Raw genomic sequence first — 19,813 nt, forward strand, 5'->3', positions numbered from 1 at the left:
CCAACTTCCAGTTGAAATATCGATAACATTTTCAACCACTGTCTCCACAGAATTCTTACGGAGCACAATGAGGCCATTTGGCCCATCGTGTCTGCACCAGCTCACCAAATTGACATTCGAAATTCGTGTCATTCTCCAGCCTTTTTGTCGTATCCATTCTCGTAGCTCATTGCCTATCTTCAAAAAATCATCTAATTCCTTTTTGACTGCTTCGATGCAGCCGACCTCCACCACACTTCCCGGCTGTGAATTCCAGACCCGAACCACTGGCAGTGTGAGAAAGGTTTCTGTCGCATCATCTTCAACCCCACCACACACTCCATTCCTGAGCCACAGTTAGAATACTCACTGTCTCCATCTCCTGGTGTCCCTGTCTAACTGCACTCAGATACCCCCCTCACTGTCTCCATCTCCTGGTGTCTCTGTCTAACTGCACTCAGTTAGAATACTCACTGTCTCCATCTCCTGGTGTCCCTGTCTAACTGCACTCAGTTACCCCCCTCACTGTCTCCATCTCCTGGTGTCTCTGTCTAACTGCACTCAGTTTCCCCCCCCTCACTGTCTCCATCTCCTGGTGTCTCTGTCTAACTGCACTCAGTTAGAATACTCACTGTCTCCATCTCCTGGTGTCCCTGTCTAACTGCACTCAGTTAGAATACTCACTGTCTCCATCTCCTGGTGTCCCTGTCTAACTACACTCAGTTACCCCCTTCACTGTCTCCATCTCCTGGTGTCTCTGTCTAACTGCACTCAGTTAGAATACTCACTGTCTCCATCTCCTGGTGTCCCTGTCTAACTGCACTCAGTTACCCCCCTCACTGTCTCCATCTCCTGGTGTCTCTGTCTAACTGCACTCAGTTAGAATACTCACTGTCTCCATCTCCTGGTGTCCCTGTCTAACTGCACTCAGTTAGAATACTCACTGTCTCCATCTCCTGGTGTCTCTGTCTAACTGCACTCAGTTAGAATACTCACTGTCTCCATCTCCTGGTGTCCCTGTCTAACTGCACTCAGTTACCCCCTCACTGTCTCCATCTCCTGGTGTACCTGTCTAACTGCACTCAGTTAGAATACTCACTGTCTCCATCTCCTGGTGTCCCTGTCTAACTGCACTCAGTTACCCCCCTCACTGTCTCCATCTCCTGGTGTCTCTGTCTAACTGCACTCAGTTACCCCCTCACTGTCTCCATCTCCTGGTGTCCCTGTCTAACTGCACTCAGTTAGAATACTCACTGTCTCCATCTCCTGGTGTCTCTGTCTAACTGTACTCAGTTACCCCCCTCACTGTCTCCATCTCCTGGTGTCTCTGTCTAACTGCACTCAGTTAGAATACTCACTGTCTCCATCTCCTGGTGTCCCTGTCTAACTGCACTCAGTTAGAATACTCACTGTCTCCATCTCCTGGTGTCCCTGTCTAACTGCACTCGGTTCCCCCCTCACTGTCTCCATCTCCTGGTGTACCTGTCTAACTGCACTCAGTTAGAATACTCACTGTCTCCATCTCCTGGTGTCCCTGTCTAACTGCACTCGGTTCCCCCCTCACTGTCTCCATCTCCTGGTGTCTCTGTCTAACTGCACTGAGTTAGAATACTCACTGTCTCCATCTCCTGGTGTCCCTGTCTAACTGCACTCGGTTCCCCCCTCACTGTCTCCATCTCCTGGTGTACCTGTCTAACTGCACTCAGTTAGAATACTCACTGTCTCCATCTCCTGGTGTCCCTGTCTAACTGCACTCGGTTCCCCCCTCACTGTCTCCATCTCCTGGTGTCTCTGTCTAACTGCACTGAGTTAGAATACTCACTGTCTCCATCTCCTGGTGTCCCTGTCTAACTGCACTCAGTTACCCCCTCACTGTCTCCATCTCCTGGTGTCTCTGTCTAACTGCACTCAGTTACCCCCTCACTGTCTCCATCTCCTGGTGTCCCTGTCTAACTGCACTCGGTTAGAATACTCACTGTCTCCATCTCCTGGTGTCTCTGTCTAACTGCACTCAGTTAGAATACTCACTGTCTCCACCTCCTGGTGTCTCTGTCTAACTGTACTCAGTTACCCCCCTCACTGTCTCCATCTCCTGGTGTCTCTGTCTAACTGCACTCAGTTAGAATACTCACTGTCTCCATCTCCTGGTGTCTCTGTCTAACTGCACTCAGTTAGAATACTCACTGTCTCCATCTCCTGGTGTCCCTGTCTAACTGCACTCAGTTAGAATACTCATTGAATGTCCCGCGCTGTTCATTATTATTGTTAATGATCTTATTCTTAAAAACACTGTGGATTTACCCTGATTCCTGTTATTTTTCTCTCTCTGATCTCCAGTCTCTATGGTAACGCTCTCACAGATTCTTGTGCCGAGGACCTGGCCTCTGCTCTCAGTACAAACCGCTCACTGATAGATCTGGATCTGGGTCTCAATAAACTGGGAGATTCCGGAGTGAAACTGCTGTCTGTGGCTCTGAGGAATCCGGACTGTAAAATACAGGAACTGGTGTAAGTAGCAGACTGTGTGAGATTGTGTTTATAATAACTGAATATTCAACAACATAATTTCACCACTGGTATTTGTATAAAAAACACTGCCCGTTACTATTGGCGTCAGTTATGAATCAGGAAAACTGCTTTTCCTCTGACTCCTGTTGCTTCTCTCTCTGATCCCTGAGCAATGGGATGTCAGTCCCACAGATCCTTATGTTGAGGGAGTGGGGGAATAATGTTATGGTTCACCCTCTGAGGTCCAGTCATTGGCAACTGCAAACTGTATTGAATTTCTACCTTCGGGTGTGCTGACTCTCAGAATCCCCAACCTGATCCAATCACATGACTTCATATTATAAGATCCGACAGCTTTGACAAATCAACAGAAAAGGCAATGAGGGACAATTCGCCTGGGAGCAAAGGTCGCCAGTCACAAATCTGATAGGTTTGTGGTCACAGCACAGCTGAAGTAACCTATATAGTTTTGGTCACCTTATGAACGTATTTTATAAACATTTGAGAAAATGTTGGCTTGAGTCTTTCATGGCATGCCAGGCTTATCTTATGAAAAAATATAGAAATTATTCGTCCGATTCTCACTGCAATTGGGACGAACCACGGCTGATCATGGTCGGCAGGGTGGTAGAGCTGTTAGCACTGCTGACTCAGAGCGCCAGAGACCCGTGTCAATTCCGGCCTTGGGTGACAGATTGTGTGGAGTTTGCATGTACTCTCCGTGTCTGCGCAGGTTTCCTTCGGTTACTCCAGTTTCCTCCCACATGCCAAAGATGTGCACGCTAGTTTGAGCGGCGATGGTAAATTGACACTTGATGTCAGGGGGATTTGCAGAGTTAATATGTAGGGTTACTGTTATAGGGCCTGGGCGGGATTGTTGTTAGTGAAGGATTGATGGGCCGAATGGCCCACAGCTTGTCTGGACTTGCAGAATCTCACTGGCTGTCCTGTCTGGAGACAATACACATCTCTTTAACCTGTGCTTAATGCTCCCTCCACTCACACTGTTTGTACCTTTAAGACTTGGTTATCTGTAAAGACTGCATTCCAGTCATTATTCTGTAAATTGAGTTTGTGTCTCTGTATGCCCTGTTTGTGAGCATTTCTACACTCCACCTGATGAAGGGGCAGCGCTCCGAAAGCTAGTGGCATTTGCTACCAAATAAACCTGTTGGACTTTAACCTGGTGTTGTTAAACTTCTGACTGTTCCTAACCCAGAGCTCCATGTGACCAATGATGAACACACAAGCACCAGGTTTTGGACTCAGCAGCAGAGTCTCTCCTGTGCCCATCCATTCACTCACTCACTCTCTCTGGATCCACAACCCATCTCACCATCAGTGATTGCCCACCCAGCCTCCAGCTCTCCCAGCTCCAGCACTGCATCTTCCATTGGCATAAGGATGACACAATCCAGACACTGTCACTCTTGGCTCCTTCTCTGACGCTCTGTGCCCTCTTCTACAAGCACATAAATTTCCATTGTTACTCACCCATCAAAGACACACACAAGCCTATGATGCTGCCAGGCTGCCCATCATGGGACCACCAGGATGGTCACTCAGTGTCGGCAGTGCAGCAGTCATCTCTGACTGACCGGAACCCTTCACAGAGAGGCTGACATGTTCCTGAAGATTGATGCTGCTGTCTGGACATTGCCAGTGTCTGGGTGGAGATGTTCTTTCCACCATTGCTCTTTCATCCTTATTCACATATCAGCCTGTAAGTTTAACACTCTCCTTGTCAGAACATATCAGGTTATTGATTCTTTGCCTCACTGCAGCCACGTGCTGCCTGCTCTGGCCCTCGGCAGTGTCTATCCAGACTTGCTTGGGTTGATGTGACAGGTCTCCTCCTCCACTCCTGAGGGAACAGAACCTCCCTCCAAACCGATATATCCTTGAGAATTTCCAGGGAAGTGTCAGCGAATTGGGTTTAATCTGCCTTCTGCCATTTCAGCCCTTTGTTCATTAACCAGGGCTCCCTCACTGCTCCCTTCAGAGCCTTTAAAAGTGCTGCTGGCTGCCTTTAAATCTGGTGCCAGCTCTGCCAGAATGGGGCCTTCCCCTGCAGCCAGTGGTTAAGCTCTGGAATGCACAGGGTTTTGGGGGAAGGTGGGGGGATGACACTTAGTGAGTTGTTCATTCGGAGAGTCAGTGCAGACACAATGGGCCGAATGGCCTCCGCCTGCTCTGTAACAATTCTGTGATTCTGCCTGTGCTGCCTGAGTGGACGGATTTCCCGAACCTGTCAGATATTAATGTGCCTGTTTGGTTATATGTGGAGTTGGTTCGTTCATTTGGTTTGGTGTTTAGAGTGTGATGTAGAATGATGCTAAATCTGAGGGTTTGGTCCTCTTACCGGCTGTGGGTTCATGGAATCCCATCTCCTCCCATTGCCGCACGTTTATTAAATTTTATCCCTGAAGCTACATGTAACAAATTGTCTCTCTCTCCATTGGAGAGAAACACAAAGAACAAAGAAAATTACAGCACAGGAACAGGCCCTTCGGCCCTCCAAGACTGCACCCACCATGCTGCCTGACTTAACTAATACCCCCTACCCTTCCGGGGACCATATCCCTCTATTCCCATCCTATTCATGTACTTGTCAAGACGCCCCTTAAATGTCACCACCATATCTGCTTCTACTACCTCCCCCAGCAACGAGTTCCAGCGCCCACTACTCTGTGTAAAGAATCTGCCTCGTACATCTCCTTTAAACCTTGCCCCTCGCACCTTAAACCTGTGCCCCCTAGTAATTGACTCTTCTACCCTGTGAAAAAGCTTCCGACTATCCACTCGGTCCATGCCTCTCATAATCTTGTCGACCTATATCAGGTCTCCCCTCAACCTCCGTCGCTCCAGTGAGAACAAAACAAGTTTCTCCAACCTCTCCTCATAGCTAATGCCCTCCAGACCAGGCAACATCCTGGTAAATCTTTTCTGTACCCTCTCCAAAGCCTCCACATCCTTCTGGTAGTGTGGCGACCAGAATTGAACACTATATTCTAAGTGCGGCCGAATGAAGGTTCGATAAAGCTGCAATATGACTTGCCAATTTTTAAACTCAATGCCCCGGCCGATGAAGGCAAGCATGCCGAATGCCTTCTTGACTACCTTCTCCACCTGCATTGCCACTTTCAGTGATCTGTGGACCTGTACACCCAGATCCCTTTGCCTATCAGTATTAACATTTTATTAAGGACTATGGCTGCTAACACTGTCCACACGGCAACATCACCAACTTCCAGCTGAAATATCGATACATTTCCAACCATTATCTTCACAGAATTCTTACTGAGCACAATGAGGCCATTTGGCCCATCGTGTCTGTACCAGCTCACCAAATTAGCATTAGGAATTTGAGTTATTCTCCAGCGTTTTTCTCGTATCCCCGCTCATTCTTTATATTCAAAAAATCATCTAATTCCTTTTCGACTGCTTCGATGCAGCCGACCTCCACCACACTTCCCGGCTGTGAATTCCAGACCCGAACCACTGGCAGTGTGAGAAAGGTTTCTCTCTCATCATCTTCAACCCCACCACACACTCCATTCCTGAGCCACTGACCATCCCATGTCCCTCCCTGTGACTCAGGGTAAGGACATGGGAATCCTGTGCTCTTCCCTTTCACCATCATCCCTTTTGTCATTTAATCAGTCCGGCACTTCCATTTTGTTCTTTCCTTGTCACCCGCCCATCCCCAGCTCCCTGTCACTTAAAACAATTTAATTCACCGCTATTTCCAATTTCTAAGTTTCGCGAATTGAACTGAAACTAAATCTGTTTCTATCTTCACAGATGTTGCCTGACCTGATGAGAGTCTCCAACATATTTATTCATATTTCAGATTTACAGCATCAATATAATTTTGCCTTCTGTATCAACTGAAGTTGTGTTTCTTGAATGTCCCGCGCTGTACATTATTATTGTTAATCATCTTATTCTTAAAAACACTGTGGATTTACCCTGATTCCTGTTATTTTTCTCTCTCTGATCTCCAGTCTCCAAGGTAACGATCTCACAGATTCTTGTGCCGAGGACCTGGCCTCTGCTCTCAGTACAAACCGCTCACTGATAGATCTGAATCTGGGTTCCAATAAACTGGGAGATTCAGGAGTGAAACTGCTGTCTGTGGCTCTGAGGAATCCGGACTGTAAAATACAGGAACTGCAGTAAGTAGCAGACTGTGTGAGATTGTGTTTATAATAACTGAATATTCAACAATATAATTTCACCACTGGTATTTGTATAAAAAACACTGCCCGTTACTATTGGCGTCAGTTATGAATCAGGAAAACTGCTTTTCCTCTGACTCCTGTTGCTTCTCTCTCTGATCCCTGAGCAATGGGATGTCAGTTCCACAAATCCTTATGTTGAGGGAGTGGGGGAATAATGTTATGGTTCACCCTCTGAGGTCCTCTCCTCCTCCTCAGATGTGCACAGCTCTCCCCGGACACAGCATCCATTGATTTGTGAATGGGGGAGAGTGAGTGGATGACAGTAAATGGAGGACAGAACATGGTGGTGGAGTCTCACTGTTAGTAACAGATGTCAGTACAGTAGCGAGAGGTGAACTTAGTTCCAATGATCAAGATGCAGAATCAGTTTGGGTAGAGATAAGAATTAACAAAGTTAAAAGATCACTTGTGGGAATCTTTTATAGGCCCCGAACAATATTCAGAATCTCCGACACAGGAATATTAATGGGGTCTTGTAAAAACATTCTGCAATAATCACGGGTGATTTTAACATTCATGTACAAAGAAGAACAAAGAGCCATGCAGCACAGTGACAGGCCCTTCGACCCACCAAGCCTGCAGCGACTCCTCATTCTTATTCAGACCCAGTACTTATTGCTCATACGCAGCTTCTATTCCTCTGCTCATCTCCCGTTCATGTTTCTATCAAGATTAACCTTGAACATTGGGAACGTGCCTGCTTCCGTCAACATCACTGGCTGTGCATTCGAGGCACCCACCACTCTCTATGTGAAAACTTTCCACGCACGTCTCCTCTAAACTTTCCCCCTCTTGCCTTCAAACTGTCCCGTCTTGTAGTTGATCTTTCCACCCTGGGGAAAAGACTCCAACTATCAACCATATATCTGCCTCTATCAGGTCACCCCTCAGCCTCCGTCTTTCCAGTGAAAACAATCAGAGTTTATTCAACTTCTCTTCATACCTTAGACCATATCTTCAGACCAGGCAACATCCTTGTAAACCTTTTTTGCACCTTCTCCAAAGAAGCCACATCCTCCTTGTTGTCTGGCGATCAGCACTGCACGCAATATTCCATGTTGGGCCCAACTAAAGTTTAATACAGCTGTAACATAACTTGCCAACTTTTATACTCGATCCCCTGGCCAATGAAGCAAGCATGCTGCATGCCTTGTTGACCAAGTTATCCACCTGTGTTACCACTTTCAGGGATCAGTGGACAAGTACGCACAGATCCATCTGTATGTCAGTGCTCCTGTTATTGTTTTCAGACAGGGAAGGCTGGGGGACGACCATGTGGAGTTGTATTAAATTATAGAAATAAACCTTTCCCCTTTGTTTTAGGAGACAATAACCAGGGGCATAGATTTAAGGCATTGGGCAGGAGGTTCAGAGGAGAATGGAAGATGGCACAGTGGTTAGCATTGCTGCCTCACAACGTCAGGGACCTTTGTTTAATTCTGGCCTCGGGTGACTGCCTGTGTGGAGCTTGCATGATCCTCCCGTGTGTGCGTGTTTCCGTCAGGTACTCTGGTTTCCTCCCACAGTCCAAAGATGTGTCGGTTAGGTGGATCGACCATGCTAAATTATCATTTCATGTCCAGAGATATGTAGTTTCAGTGGATTTGCCATGATAAATGTCCAGTGATAAGCAGTTGTGTGGGCCTGGCATTTTCGGACAGTCAGTGCAGAGTCGATGAAGCGATTGGGAGCCTTCTGCAGAGTGGGGATTCTATGGTTCTGTGGAAACGTTTTTTCACCCAGAGGGTGGTGGGAATCTGGATCTCACTGAAAGGGTGGTGGAGTCGGGAACACTCGCAACATTTAAGAAGCATTCAGACAAGCACTTGAAATGTCGCAGCAGACAAGGCTATGGAGCAAGTGCTGGTAATGGATTAGAATAGATTGCTGCTTGATGGCTGACACAGACACGATGGGCCGAAGGGCCTCTTTCTGTGCTGAAAAACTCTATAAAGGCCCAGGGGTTGGAAGTTATGAACCAGAACCTGAGTTTTCACTGATTCCTGTGATTTCTCTCTCTCTGATCCCAATGCAGTGGAATGTCAATCACATTGACTTTTGTGCCCTGGGTGTAGGGGAACAATGTGACGGTGACTGAGGACCTGTTCACATGCTTACAGGGGGACACGCGTCACCCAGTCACACAACCCTTGATTTGTGAGGAAGAGTAAAGAGTGAATGGAGGCAATTGTTAAGATGCAGACCAGAAACTCCAAGGTGTTTTGTGAAGTTAGCCTGGACCCTTGGTTTTACATTTGATTTTGGCATTGATGAGCATGAGGTGTTTCACTCCAGGTATGAATGAAGTGACCCACTTGGATGCTTTTATCAAACACAGTTTATTTCAGAATGCAGTTAGAATATAACGACAAGAATTAGCATAACCTTCACCAATTGCAAGACTTAAACATGACACAGTATAACTCTTAACAGCTAGCTATCTCTGTTGTTCCAATATAAAGCAATACCCACAGACATACACCCTTCTCCAACATTAGTTTGCACAAAAACAAGTGTGCTCACGTGATGCCGATTTCCAGCTTTTTACCACTTCCGGAGAGCCAACAGACAATTGTTTTCAGAGAAGGATGTCGCCTCCGAACAGTCCAACCGCAGAGAGGTAACCCCAGTCTCTGACAGCTTCCAACACAGCAACACTTAAACAGCAAAAACTCCAACTTCAGAGAGGGAAACAGCACTGCTGTTTGTCTTAACTTCAAGCAGCTTCTGAAAGCAGAATTGAAACTAGAATGTTCTGTGAAAAATAGCTGTCCCTCAGTCACATGACATAACCTGTCAATCACCCGCAATCAAGCTCTACTCTGCCATCCCAGGGGAACACTGAAACAACAGAACACTGCATTAGTTCAGATTAAAATCACCATGATGTCAATTATACTGCTTCAGTAACAATAAAGGAAACCGGCTACAGATAGCACGGTGCCGACAACATAACCTGCAGAGAAACATGATTAAAATAGAAACTAGAAGCAGGAGTCGGCCATTCGGCCCTTCGAGCCTGATCCACCATTCATTTTGTTCATGGCTGATCATCAAATTCAATACCCTTCAATATTCAGTATATTTCTTCAAGACATAGTTTGTGACAAAATGTACATTCCAACACGTCCTTCAGCCGGTTCCATGTGACCGGTGATGGGCACACAAGCTCTGTGTGTTGCAGGCACCAGAGAGTCTCCTGTGTCCATCCATTCGACCGCACACTCTCAGCTCCACAACCAGTATCACAATCAGCGATTTCCCACACTATCTGCTGTTCTCCCAGCTCCAGCTCCAGCGCTGCTAATTCTACGTGTAAGGATTACAAGATCTGGACGCTGTCAGCATTTCTAGTTCATTCCCTGACGTTTCGTGCTCTCTTCTACAGGCACATAAAGTTCCATTGTTACTCTCCCATCAAAGGCACAAGCCTGTGCTGGTGAGAACCTGACTGACCATCATGTCTACACAGGGAAAGCCTCTTGCCTGTGACCATCCCATTCTCACAGTGCTAGAGTTATCTGACTAACTAGAACCCTGCAGAGAGAGGCTGACATGTCTCTGACAGTCGATGCTGCTGTCTGGGCATTGCCTGTGTTTGTGTGGGGATGGCCTTTCTACCATTTCACTTTCATTCTCATTCGACCCCATATGCCTCAGATTATATGCTATAAAATGCTTCACCACCTTGTCAGAACTTGGCAAGTTATTCATCCTTTTGCCTCATGCAACCATATAACCCACGCCTACTCAGGTCTCCAGTAATCTCCATCCCGATATACTTGGATTGATGTGGCAGATACTGTCCAGTCCTGAGAGAACAGAAATTTGCTCCAGACTCGCGTAGCCTTGGGGAAGAGTACCAAGTGTTGCCAAGTGCATCATTGAATTGAGTTTAACCTTTCTCCTCCCATTCCAGCCCTGTGTTCTTAACCAGGTCTTCCTCACTGGTCTCTCCAGAGCTGCCGCCTATCAAAGTGCTGCCCGTGCCAGCATTGCCTGAACCGGGACTTCCCCTGCAGCGAGTGGTTAAGGGCTGGAGTTCACTGTCGGAGAGTGTGGTGGAGACATGTTCAGTTGAAAATTTCCAATGGGAATTGGATTATGATCTGAATAGGAAGATTGTGCAGGGTTACGGGGAGAATTTGGGGGAATGACACTTAGTAAATTGCTCATTCAGAGAGTCAGTGCAGAGAGCATGGGCCGAATGGTCTCCTTCTGCTCTGTAACAATTCTGTGATTCTACCTGAGAGAGATACCAATGGCCCTTTGTGGACACTGGCTAAATTACCTCACCCTGTCGACACTGCAACATCACCAGCTTCCAGTTAAAATGCCGATACATTTCCAACCATTATCTTCACAGAATTATTGCGGAGCACCACGAGGCGAAATGTGTCTGCACCGGCTCACCAAACTAGGATTAGGAATTTGTCTCATTCTCCTGCCTTCTCCTCGTATCTTTGCACATTGTTTCATTCGATTGTTCATCGACTGCCCTCTGTGATGCCTCGAATCAGCCTGCCCCCACCACACTTCCAGACTGTACATTCCAGACCCGAACAACTGGCATCGTGAAAAAGGTTTCTCTCTCATCATCAACCCCACCACACACTCCATTCCTGAGCCACTGACCATCCCATGTCCCTCCCTGTGACTCAGGGTAAGGACATGGGAATCCTGAGCTCTTCCCTTTCACCATCATCCTTTTTGTCATTTAATCAGTCTGGCACTTCCATTTTGTTCTTTCCTTGTCACCCGCCCATCCCCAGCTCCCTGTCACTTCAAACAATTTAATTCACTTCCAATTTCTAATTTTAGCTAATTGAACTGAAACTAAATCTGTTTCTTCACAGATGCTGCCTGTCCTTTTGAGATTTTCCACATATTTTATTCATATTTCAGAATTACAGCATCAATAGAATTTTGCCTTCTGTATCAACTGAAGTTGTGTTTCTTGAATGTCCCGCGCTGTACATTATTATTGTTAATGATCTTATTCTTAAAAACACTGTGGATTTACCCTGATTCCTGTTATTTTTCTCTCTGATCTCCAGTCTCTATGGTAACGATCTCACAGATTCTTGTGCCGAGGACCTGGCCTCTGCTCTCAGTACAAACCGCTCACTGATAGATCTGGATCTGGGTTACAATAAACTGGGAGATTCCGGAGTGAAACTGCTGTCTGTGGCTCTGAGGAATCCGGACTGTAAAATACAGAAACTGCAGTAAGTAGCAGACTGTGTGAGATTGTGTTTATAATAACTGAATATTCAACAATATAATTTCACCACTGGTATTTGCACGGTAGCACAGTGGGTTAGCACTGCTGCTTCACAGCTCCAGGGTCCTGGGTTCGATTCCCGGCTCGGGTCACTGTCTGTGTGGAGTTTGCACATTCTCCTCGTGTCTGCGTGGGTTTCCTCCGGGTGCTCCGGTTTCCTCCCACAGTCCAAAGATGTGCGGGTTAGGTTGATTGGCCAGGTTAAAATTGCCCCTGAGATGCGTAGGTTAGAGGGATTAGCGGGTAAATATGTGGGGGTAGGGCCTGGGTGGGATTGTGGTCGGTGCAGACTCGATGGGCCGAATGGCCTCCTTCTGCACTGTAGGGTTTCTATAAAAAAACTATTGGCGTCAGTTATGAATAAGGAAAACTGCTTTTCCTCTGACTCCTGTTGCTTCTCTCTCTGATCCCTGAGCAATGGGATGTCAGTCCCACAAATCCTTATGTTGAGGGAGTGGGGGGATAGGTTATGGTTCACCCTCTGAGGTCCTCTCCTCCTCCTCAGATGTGCACAGCTCTCCCCGGACACAACATCCATTGATCTGTGAAAAGGGAGAGAGTGAGTGGATGACAGTAAATGGAGGACAGGACATGGTGGTGGAGTCACTCTGTTAGTAACAGATGTCAGTACAGTAGCGAGAGATGAACTTAGTTCAAGATGCAGAATCAGTTTGGATAGAGATAAGATTTAACAAAGTTAAAAGATCACTTGTGGGAATCATTTATCGGCTCCTAACAACAGTCACAATCTCCGACACAGTACACAGGAAAAATAATGGGGCCTTGTAAAAACATATTGCAATAACCACGGGTGATTTTAATCTTCATATACAAAGAAGAACAAAGAACCGCACAGCACAGTAACAGGCCCTTCAGCCCACCAAGCCTGTGGCGCCTCCTAACGCTTATTCAGACCCAGAACCTACTGCCAATTTGTGGTTTCTATTCCTCTGTTTGTCTCTTGTTCATGTATCTACCAAGATGCACCTTGGACATTGGAAACGTGCCTGCTTCTGCCACCTCCATTGGCAGTGCCTTCCAGGCACCCACCACCCTCTGGGTGAAAACTTACCCCACACACCTCCCTCCAAACTTTGCCCCTCTCACCTTCATCCTGTGCCCTCTTGTAGTTGATCATTCCACCCTGGAGAAAAGTCTCTGACTATCCACCATATTGATGCTTCTCATAATTGTGGACACCTCCATCAGGTCACCCCTCAGCCTCCCTTTTTGTAGTGAACCAATCTGTGTTTATACAACGTCTCCTCATAACCTAACCGTCCTTGACCAGGCAACATTCTGGTAAACCTTCCTTGCACCCTCTCCAAAGCATCCACATCATTCTGGTCGTGTCGCGAACGGAACTGCAAGCAATATTCAAATGTGGCCAACTGAAGTTTCATACAGCCGTAACATAACTTGACAACTTTTACACTCGATGCCCTGGTCGATGAAGACAAGCATGCTGTCTGCCTTCTTGACCACCTCATCCACCAGTGTTGCCACTTTCAGGGATCTGTAGACTTGTACACACAGATCCCTCTGTAGGTCAATGCTCCTGTGGCTTCTTCCATTTACTGTATAAATCGCTCGGATTGTCAAAAGTTGAAAAGAAGATTCGTTCACAGAATCTATTCAAGCAATTTCTTGGAGAAGCACGTTCCAGTGCCAATCACACAACAAGCTGTTTTAGACATGGTGATGTGCAAATGTGTGGCGTTTCCAACAAAAATAGATTCCTTTCATTTGGAGAAGAGCAGCAGAAGTGTTCCAGCCGTTGCTAATTCAAGGAGTGTATTAGATTAAGTGAAGATGTGGCACCGGGGTTGGCACTGCTGCCTCACAGCGTCAGGGACCCGGATTCATTCCAGCTTTGGACGACTGTCTGTGGAGTTTTCACGTTCTCCCCGTGTCTGTGTGGGTTTCCTCCGGCTGCTCCTGTTTCCTCCCATAGTCCAAATAAACTGTGTAGGTTGGGTGGATTGGCCGTGCTAAATTGCCCGTTAGTGTCCAAGATGTGTAGGTTAGGGGGATTAGCGGCGTAAATATGTGGGTTACGGGAACCCGGGCAACTGCAGATCTATTAGTCTGACATTGATGGTATGGAAATCCTATAATAATCTGTAATAAAGGAAGTGATAACAGAACACTTTGAAATTAATGGCAGGATTAGACAGGGCCAACATGGATTTATGAAAGGCTGGCACGGTGACACAGTGGTTAACATTGTTGCATCACAGCCAGGGGCCCGGGTTCAATTCCAGCCTTGGGTGACTGTGTGGAGTTTCCACATTCTCCCCGTGTCTGCCTGTGTTTCCTCTGGGTGCTCCGGTTTCCTCCCACACTCCAAAGATATGCATGGTAGATGGATTGGCCATGGTAAAATTGCCCTTCGTGTCCCAAGATATGTAGGTTAGGTGGATTAGCCCCAGTAAATTAGTGAGTTTATGGGGAGCGGACCTTGGTAAGTTACTCTGTCAGTGTGTCTCGATGGGCCGAATGACGATTCCTACACTAGGGATTCTATAGTTGCATGATTCACACACAAGAGGTTATTAAATAAAATTGGAGCACGTGGGATTGGGAGGAATATACCAGCATGGATTGAGAACTGATTAATGGACAGAAACAAGGAGTTGGAATAAATGGGTTATTTTTGGGTTTTCAGCCTCTAACTAGTGGAGTACGGCAGGGATCAGTGTTTGGGTTTCAGCTATTCAGAATCTACATCAATGATATGGATGTGGGGATCGAATATAATATTTCCAAATTTGCGAATAATGGAAAACGAGGTGAAAATCTGAATTGTGAGGAGGATGCAAAGATGTTTCAAGGGGATGTGGAGAGGCTCAGGGAGGCTCCACAACTGGAGTGATGTGTACAGTGTTGAGCTCTTTACTTACAAAAGGATAGAATTGTATTGGAACCAGTTCAGAGAAAGTTCACTCGGCTGATTCCTGGGATGGAGAGGTTTATTTTACGAGGGAAATTTGAGCAGATTGGAGCAATATCTATGAAAGTTCAGAAGATTAAACGGTGATCGCATTGAGGGGATGAGACAGGGTGGTTGCTGAGAGGCTGTTTCTTCTTGTAAGAGAGACCAGAACAAGGGGACAGATTTTAAAATGTAATTGTCAGTCCCTTAAGACTGAGATGAGGAGAAATTTATATTTTTAGATGGTGGCTGGTCAGTGGAATTCTCTTCCCTGGAGACTCGTGGCGGCAGAGTCATTGAATATATTCAAGGCTGAGTTAAGAATGATTTTGGATTGAGAAGTGAATCACGGGTTACGGGGAAAAGAGTTGAGACTATAATTAGATCAGCCGTGATGGAGTATGCTCGAGGGGCTGAATGACCTTCTGCTGCTCCTAGTTATTTTGTTCCTATCCCAATACGTCCTTCAGACTGCTCTCTGTGACCAGTGATGGATAAACAAGCTCTATGTTTTGTCCTCACCAGACGCTCTCCTGTGCCCATTCATTAGGCCACCCACTCAACCCATCTCACCAGCAGTAATTACCCACTCTGCCCCCAGGCCTTCCTGATCCAGCACTTCATCTTCCATTGGTGTAAGGATGGCAAGACCTGGATGTCTCCACTCTTCTTCACTCGTTCCCTGATGATATTTGCTCTCTTTCCAAACACATAAATTGTTACTCACCCATCAAACACATGCAGTAGCCCAGGGTTGTCCAAGGGGTGAATGTGACCCTCGAAGCCCCTCAATGCGGCCCCCGGAGCGAGTTTCCAGAATCTCAGTCACACAGTTCAGTTTGAATGGAAGAATCTGCATGGAGCTGCTCCTCCAATCACATCCCATTTCTTTCCCATGTTTGCTGCTGATTGGTTTTTGAGCCAATCTGCAGCAAATGTGGGAGAGAAACAATTTGTGATTGATGAGGATTAAACTCTAATAAACATCTTTATTTATTACTCATTATTGTGCTCAGCAAGTTGTTTCTTTTCATATCTCAGTTTAGTTTTTAATTGAAATTTCTGCTGTGCCAAACTTTATCATTCTGAAATTTACTCATCGGCCGCTTGAGTGAGAAAAACATTGACGTGTGTTTGCCCAGTGAATATGTTGGTCAGCCCTGCTCGAGCCTATGCTGGTGCCAGCCTAACGGACATGTCTCTGACAGTCAATGCTGCTGCCTTTGCATTGTAAGAGTTTTAACAACACCAGGTTAAAGTCCAACAGGTTTATTTGGTAGCAAATACCATTAGCTTTCGGAGCGCTGCTCCTTTGTCAGATGGAGTGGAAATCTGCTCTCAAACAGGGCACAGAGACACAAAATCAACTTACAGAATACTGATTAGAATGCGAATCCCTACAGCCAACCAGGTCTTAAAGAGACAGATAATGTGAGAGAAGGGAGCATTAAGCACAGGTTACAGAGATGTGTATTGTCTCCAGACAGGACAGCCAGTGACATTCTGCAAGTCCTTTGCATTGCCGGTGTCTGGGTGGAGATGTTCTTTCCACAATTTCCCCCTCATCCTTATTCACACATCAGGCTGTGCTGCACTCACCGTGGCAGAACACATCAGGACATTGATCCTTTTCCACTCTGTAACCACGTGTCTGAAACCTGCTCACCTCCCAGCAATCTCCATCCAGACTGGCTTGTACCGATGGGATAATCTCCTCCCATCCTGAGGGAACAGGACCTCCCTCTGAGCCTGAGCAGCCGGGAGGAGCCCCTCCAGGGAGGAATTAGTGATTGGGGGGCAACCCTTGCTCTGCTTTCTGACATTTCAGTCCTTCATTCAGTAAGCAGAGCTCCCTCGCTGCTCCCTCCAGAGCTGCTGTGTTTGAAAGTCCTGCTGCCTTTGGAGATGGTGTCAGCATTGCCTGAACCGGGACTGCCCCCTGCCCAGGCTGCCTCAGTGGGCAGCTCCCCCTGCCTGCCAGCCGTTAATTGTCCCCCTCTGACAATATCTCCTTCATAACTCTGCCTATCCTGCCCACACGGACACACCACCCATTTCCAATCCCCATGTTGGGACTTCAGAGCTTCTGGTAAAATCACAGCCATTATCTTCAACCTCACCACAAACTGCATTCCCAAACCACTGCCCATCCCATGTCCCTCCCGAGCCACTCCGAGTAAGGACACGGGGATCCTGTGATTATGGTCCTGTCCCATCATCACTTTTATCATTTAATCACTCCTGTAATTCCAGTTTGTCCTTTCTTTGTTTCTTCCCCAGCCACCCACCGCTGTCACTTCAAACCTGTCAATTCACTGCCCGTTCCCAGTTCCAATGGAAGCTCAAACTTTACCCCTGTTTCTCTCTTCACATGTATTTAGCGAACCTGCTGAGCATTTCCAGTTTATTTATATTTCATTTTCAGCATTGAGTATTTCCTCATTCTACAGAAATGCAGGTTGTGTTTTTGGAATGTCTGATACAATACATTATTATTGTTATTAACAGTATTATTTAAAACACTGGGGATTGAACCTGATTCCTGTTATTCCTCTCTCTGGTCTCCAGTCTGTGTTGGAACGCTCTCACAGATTCTTGTGCTGAGGATCTCGCCTCCACTCTCAGTACAAACCAGACACTGAGGATTCTGAACCTGGAATCAAACTCCTTCACAGATCAATCTGTCCCTGCTCTCCGCCGCCTCATACTGACCTGCAGGAGTCTGGAGGAGATCTCGTGAGTGTTTGTGTTAATTTTTAGTGTAACAATTAAAATTTAAATGGATTTAAAATATAAATGGGTCTGAATCTTCCAAGCAGCAGCAATGGTAAGCAGATTGCCGGTATGTTTAAAAATTCTCCCAACTTGAAACTGCTGCATATTTCTCCCAGGATCTTCGGCACTGCGACCCTGGGAGCTCCATCAGAGCAGACAAGAGTCGGGGAAGAGAGAGCACACACCCTATTTACAGCACAGTGACCCCGGGGAACTCCACCAGAGTAGAGTCGGGGAAGAGAGAACACACACCCTATTTACAGCACAGTGACCCCGGGGAGCTCCATCAGAGCAGAGTCGGGGAAGAGAGAACACACACCCTATTTACAGCACAGTGACCCCGGGGAGCTCCATCAGAGCAGACAAGAGTCGGGGAAGAGACAGCACACACCCTATTTACAGCACAGTGACCCCGGGGAGCTCCATCAGAGCAGAGTCGGGGAAGAGAGAGCACACACCCTATTTACAGCACAGTGACCCCGGGGAGCTCCATCAGAGCAGAGTCGGGGAAGAGAGAGCACACACCCTATTTACAGCACAGTGACCCCGGGGAACTCCACCAGAGCAGAGTCAGGGAAGAGAGAACACACACCCTATTTACAGCACAGTGACCCCGGGGAGATCCATCAGAGCAGACAAGAACATAGAAAGCCACAGCACAAACAGGCCCTTCGGCCCACAGGTTGCGCCGATCACATCCCCACCTCTAGGCCTACCTATAGCCCTCAATCCCATTAAATCCCATGTACTCATCCAGAAGTCTCTTAAAAGACCCCAACGAGTTTGCCTCCACCACCACCGACGTCAGCCGATTCCACTCACCCACCACCCTCTGAGTGAAAAACTTACCCCTGACATCTCCTCTGTACCTACCCCCCAGCACCTTAAACCTGTGTCCTCTCGTAGCAACCATTTCAGCCCTTGGAAATAGCCTCTGAGAGTCTACCCTATCCAGACCTCTCAACATCTTGTAAACCTCTATCAGGTCACCTCTCATCCTTCGTCTCTCCAGGGAGAAGAGACCGAGCTCCCTCAACCTATCCTCATAAGGCATGCCCCCCAATCCAGGCAACATCCTTGTAAATCTCCTCTGCACCCTTTCAATGGCTTCAACATCTTTCCTGTAATGAGGTGACCAGAACTGCGCGCAGTACTCCAAGTGGGGTCTAACCAGGGTCCTATAAAGCTGCAGCATTATCTCCCGACTCCTAAACTCAATCCCTCGATTAATGAAGGCCAGTACGCCGTACGCCTTCTTGACCGCATCCTCCACCTGCGAGGCCGATTTAAGAGTCCTATGGACCCGGACCCCAAGGTCCTTCTGATCCTCTACACTGCTAAGAATGGTACCCTTCATATTATACTGCTGCTTCATCCCATTGGATCTGCCAAAATGGATCACCACACACTTATCCGGGTTGAAGTCCATCTGCCACTTCTCCGCCCAGTCTTGCATTCTATCTATGTCTCGCTGCAACTTCTGACATCCCTCCAAACTATCCACAACACCACCTACCTTGGTGTCGTCAGCAAACTTACCAACCCATCCCTCCACTTCCTCATCCAGGTCATTTATGAAAATGACAAACAGCAAGGGTCCCAGAACAGATCCCTGGGGCACTCCACTGGTCACTGACCGCCATGCAGAGAAAGACCCCTCCACAGCCACTCTCTGCCTTCTGCAGGCAAGCCAGTTCTGGATCCACAAGGCAACAGCCCCTTGGATCCCATGCCCTCTCACTTTCTCAAGAAGTCTTGCATGGGGGACCTTATCGAACGCCTTGCTGAAGTCCATATAGACCACATCCACCGCTCTTCCTTCGTCAATGTGTTTGGTCACATTTTCAAAGAACTCAACCAGGCTCGTAAGGCACGACCTGCCCTTGACAAAGCCGTGCTGACTACTTTTGATCATACTAAACTTCTCTAGATGATCATAAATCCTGTCTCTCAGGATCCTCTCCATCAACTTACCAACCACTGAGGTTAGACTCACCGGTCGGTAATTTCCCGGGCTGTCCCTGTTCCCTTTCTTGAATATAGGGACCACATCTGCAATCCTCCAATCCTCCGGAACCTCTCCCGTCT

At 47.1% G+C, this 19,813-nt stretch overlaps 1 protein-coding gene across 5 annotated transcripts in view; it reads left to right on the plus strand.

Annotated features, from left to right (window-relative positions):
* Positions 1 to 19,813, plus strand: part of LOC144485334 (NACHT, LRR and PYD domains-containing protein 3-like) — an 87,928-nt gene that overhangs the window by 60,297 nt on the left and 7,818 nt on the right. For all 5 annotated transcript variants that reach the window (XM_078203522.1, XM_078203523.1, XM_078203524.1 and 2 more), the window contains 4 exons: positions 2,317 to 2,487; positions 6,495 to 6,665; positions 11,789 to 11,959; positions 17,519 to 17,686. In XM_078203522.1, coding sequence (XP_078059648.1) covers positions 2,317 to 2,487; positions 6,495 to 6,665; positions 11,789 to 11,959; positions 17,519 to 17,686 — 681 coding nt within the window. The remainder of the gene's footprint in view (positions 1 to 2,316; positions 2,488 to 6,494; positions 6,666 to 11,788; positions 11,960 to 17,518; positions 17,687 to 19,813) is intronic.

This window comes from Mustelus asterias, unplaced genomic scaffold (genome assembly GCF_964213995.1).
Source record: "Mustelus asterias unplaced genomic scaffold, sMusAst1.hap1.1 HAP1_SCAFFOLD_185, whole genome shotgun sequence".
NCBI classification, from domain to species: domain Eukaryota; kingdom Metazoa; phylum Chordata; class Chondrichthyes; order Carcharhiniformes; family Triakidae; genus Mustelus; species Mustelus asterias.